The sequence below is a fragment of the Salvelinus fontinalis genome, chromosome 34 (assembly GCF_029448725.1).
Source record: "Salvelinus fontinalis isolate EN_2023a chromosome 34, ASM2944872v1, whole genome shotgun sequence".
NCBI classification, from domain to species: domain Eukaryota; kingdom Metazoa; phylum Chordata; class Actinopteri; order Salmoniformes; family Salmonidae; genus Salvelinus; species Salvelinus fontinalis.
In genome coordinates, this window is record NC_074698.1 from 39,355,841 (window position 1) to 39,358,046 (window position 2,206).

The 2,206-nt window shown below is 46.2% G+C and overlaps 1 protein-coding gene across 1 annotated transcript; it reads left to right on the forward strand.

The window, feature by feature from the left end:
- The first annotated feature begins 383 nt into the window (after positions 1-383).
- On the forward strand, positions 384-1,562 carry LOC129832804 (stonustoxin subunit beta-like). The gene is made up of 2 exons (XM_055896805.1): positions 384-387; positions 672-1,562. The coding sequence occupies exons 1-2, from the start codon at positions 384-386 to the stop codon at positions 1,418-1,420; spliced, it is 753 nt and encodes a 250-aa protein (XP_055752780.1). The 3' UTR covers positions 1,421-1,562.
- The last annotated feature ends 644 nt before the right edge of the window (positions 1,563-2,206 follow it).

Sequence of the window (2,206 nt, forward strand, 5' to 3'; positions counted from 1 at the left end):
ATCCCTGAGGAGAGCCTGTACACTGGACACACACACACACACACACACTGGACACACACACACACACAATTCTTACCAATGCTTGAAGTTATTTGCTGACGTGTGTCCAGTTTGTGTGAGTTCAGGTGTATCCCTCAATGACTGTCTGTTCTTCTGCTTACCGCTACAGTGTGGAACATGGTGGAGAGAACACAATGAATCCTGGGCCTAGAATCTGTGAGTGTTGACTGCTGTGAAGAATATGACTAAGAATAAGTCTTAATTCAAGTTAAGTAAAAGTCAAAGACCACCATCATTACTTACTTGGTCATAAAAAATATCAGCTGTAGTTCTACAGAAGCAGAAATCAGGGACACCAACGTTTACAAACAGTTGATTTGACAATGTGTGTGTGTGTGTGTGTGTGTGTGTGTGTGTGTGTGTGTGTGTGTGTGTGTGTGTGTGTGTGTGTGTGTGTGTGTGTGTGTGTGTGTGTGTGTGTGTGTGTGTGTGTGTGTGATTAATGGGAATAAGTGTGTTTTATATTACCATACACTATAACATATGATCATTCAACAAGTCTCAAGTTACCTTAACTTCTCCTTTTGATACCAAGAAACATCTACATTAAATGAATTAGTGAAAAGTGAGTTAACATTCTAATGTGAATGATGATGATTTCTAATATTGTGTCTGGTTTCATCCATCAGATGTCTGTGATCTCACACTGGACCTAAACACAGTAAACAGACACCTCTCTCTGTCTGAGGAGAACAGAAAGGTGACATGGAGGAGAGAGAAGCAGCCGTATCCTGATCACCCAGAGAGATTTAAGGACTGGGAACAGGTGCTGTGTAGAGAGGGTCTGACTGGGCGCTGTTACTGGGAGGTAGAGTGTAGTGGGAGGACTTTTATAGGAGTGACATATAAAGGAATCAGCAGGAGAGGATGGGTTGATGACTGTTGGCTTGGACACAATGACAAGTCCTGGAGTCTGGAATGTACTGACAACAGTTACTCTGTCTGGCACAATAATACTCCCACTACCATAGACGTCCCCTCCTCCAGCTCCCACAGAGTAGGAGTGTATCTGGACTGGCCAGCCGGCACTCTGTCCTTCTACAGAGCCTCCTCTGACACACTGACCCACCTGTACACATTCACCTCCACATTCACTGAGCCCCTCTATCCAGGGTTTAGGGTGGATGTTGACTCCTCAGTGTCCCTGAAATCACACACTGGAGACACACACACAACCTGGAGACACACACACACACATACACACACACAGGACACACACATACACGCTGGAGACACACACACACACACACATACACACACACAGGACACACACATACACGCTGGAGACACACAAACACACACACACTGGACACACACACTGAAACACACACACACTGGACTGACACACACACTGGACTGACACACACACTGGACTGACACACACACACACACACTTATTGACACACACACACTGGACAAACACACAGACTGGACTAAAAAACACACACACACAAATACACACACACACACTGGACATACACACAAACACACACACTGGACACGCACACAAACACACACACAGGACACACACATACATGCTGGAGACACACACACACACACACACACTGGACACCCACACTGAAACACACACACACTGGACTGACACATACACTGGACTGACACACCCACAAACACACTTATTGACACACACACACTGGACAAACACACAGACTGGACTAAAAAACACACACACACAAACACACACACTGGACATACAAACAAACACACACACTGGACTCACACACACACACAAACACACACACACAAACACATACACACACTGGACACACACACTGTTCACGCACACACACACTGGACACGCGCACACACACACACACACACACACACACACACACACACACACACACACACACACACACACACACACACACACACACACACACACACACACACACACACAGGACTCACAAACACAGACTGGACACAAACACACTGGACTCACACACACACTGACACACACAAACAAGGGACACACACTAACACGCTGGACACACACACACACACACACACAATACGCACACACACAAACACACTTACACTGGACACACACACACTGGACACATGCACACACTGGACACACACACACACAAACACACTGGACACACACACACACGGGACACACACA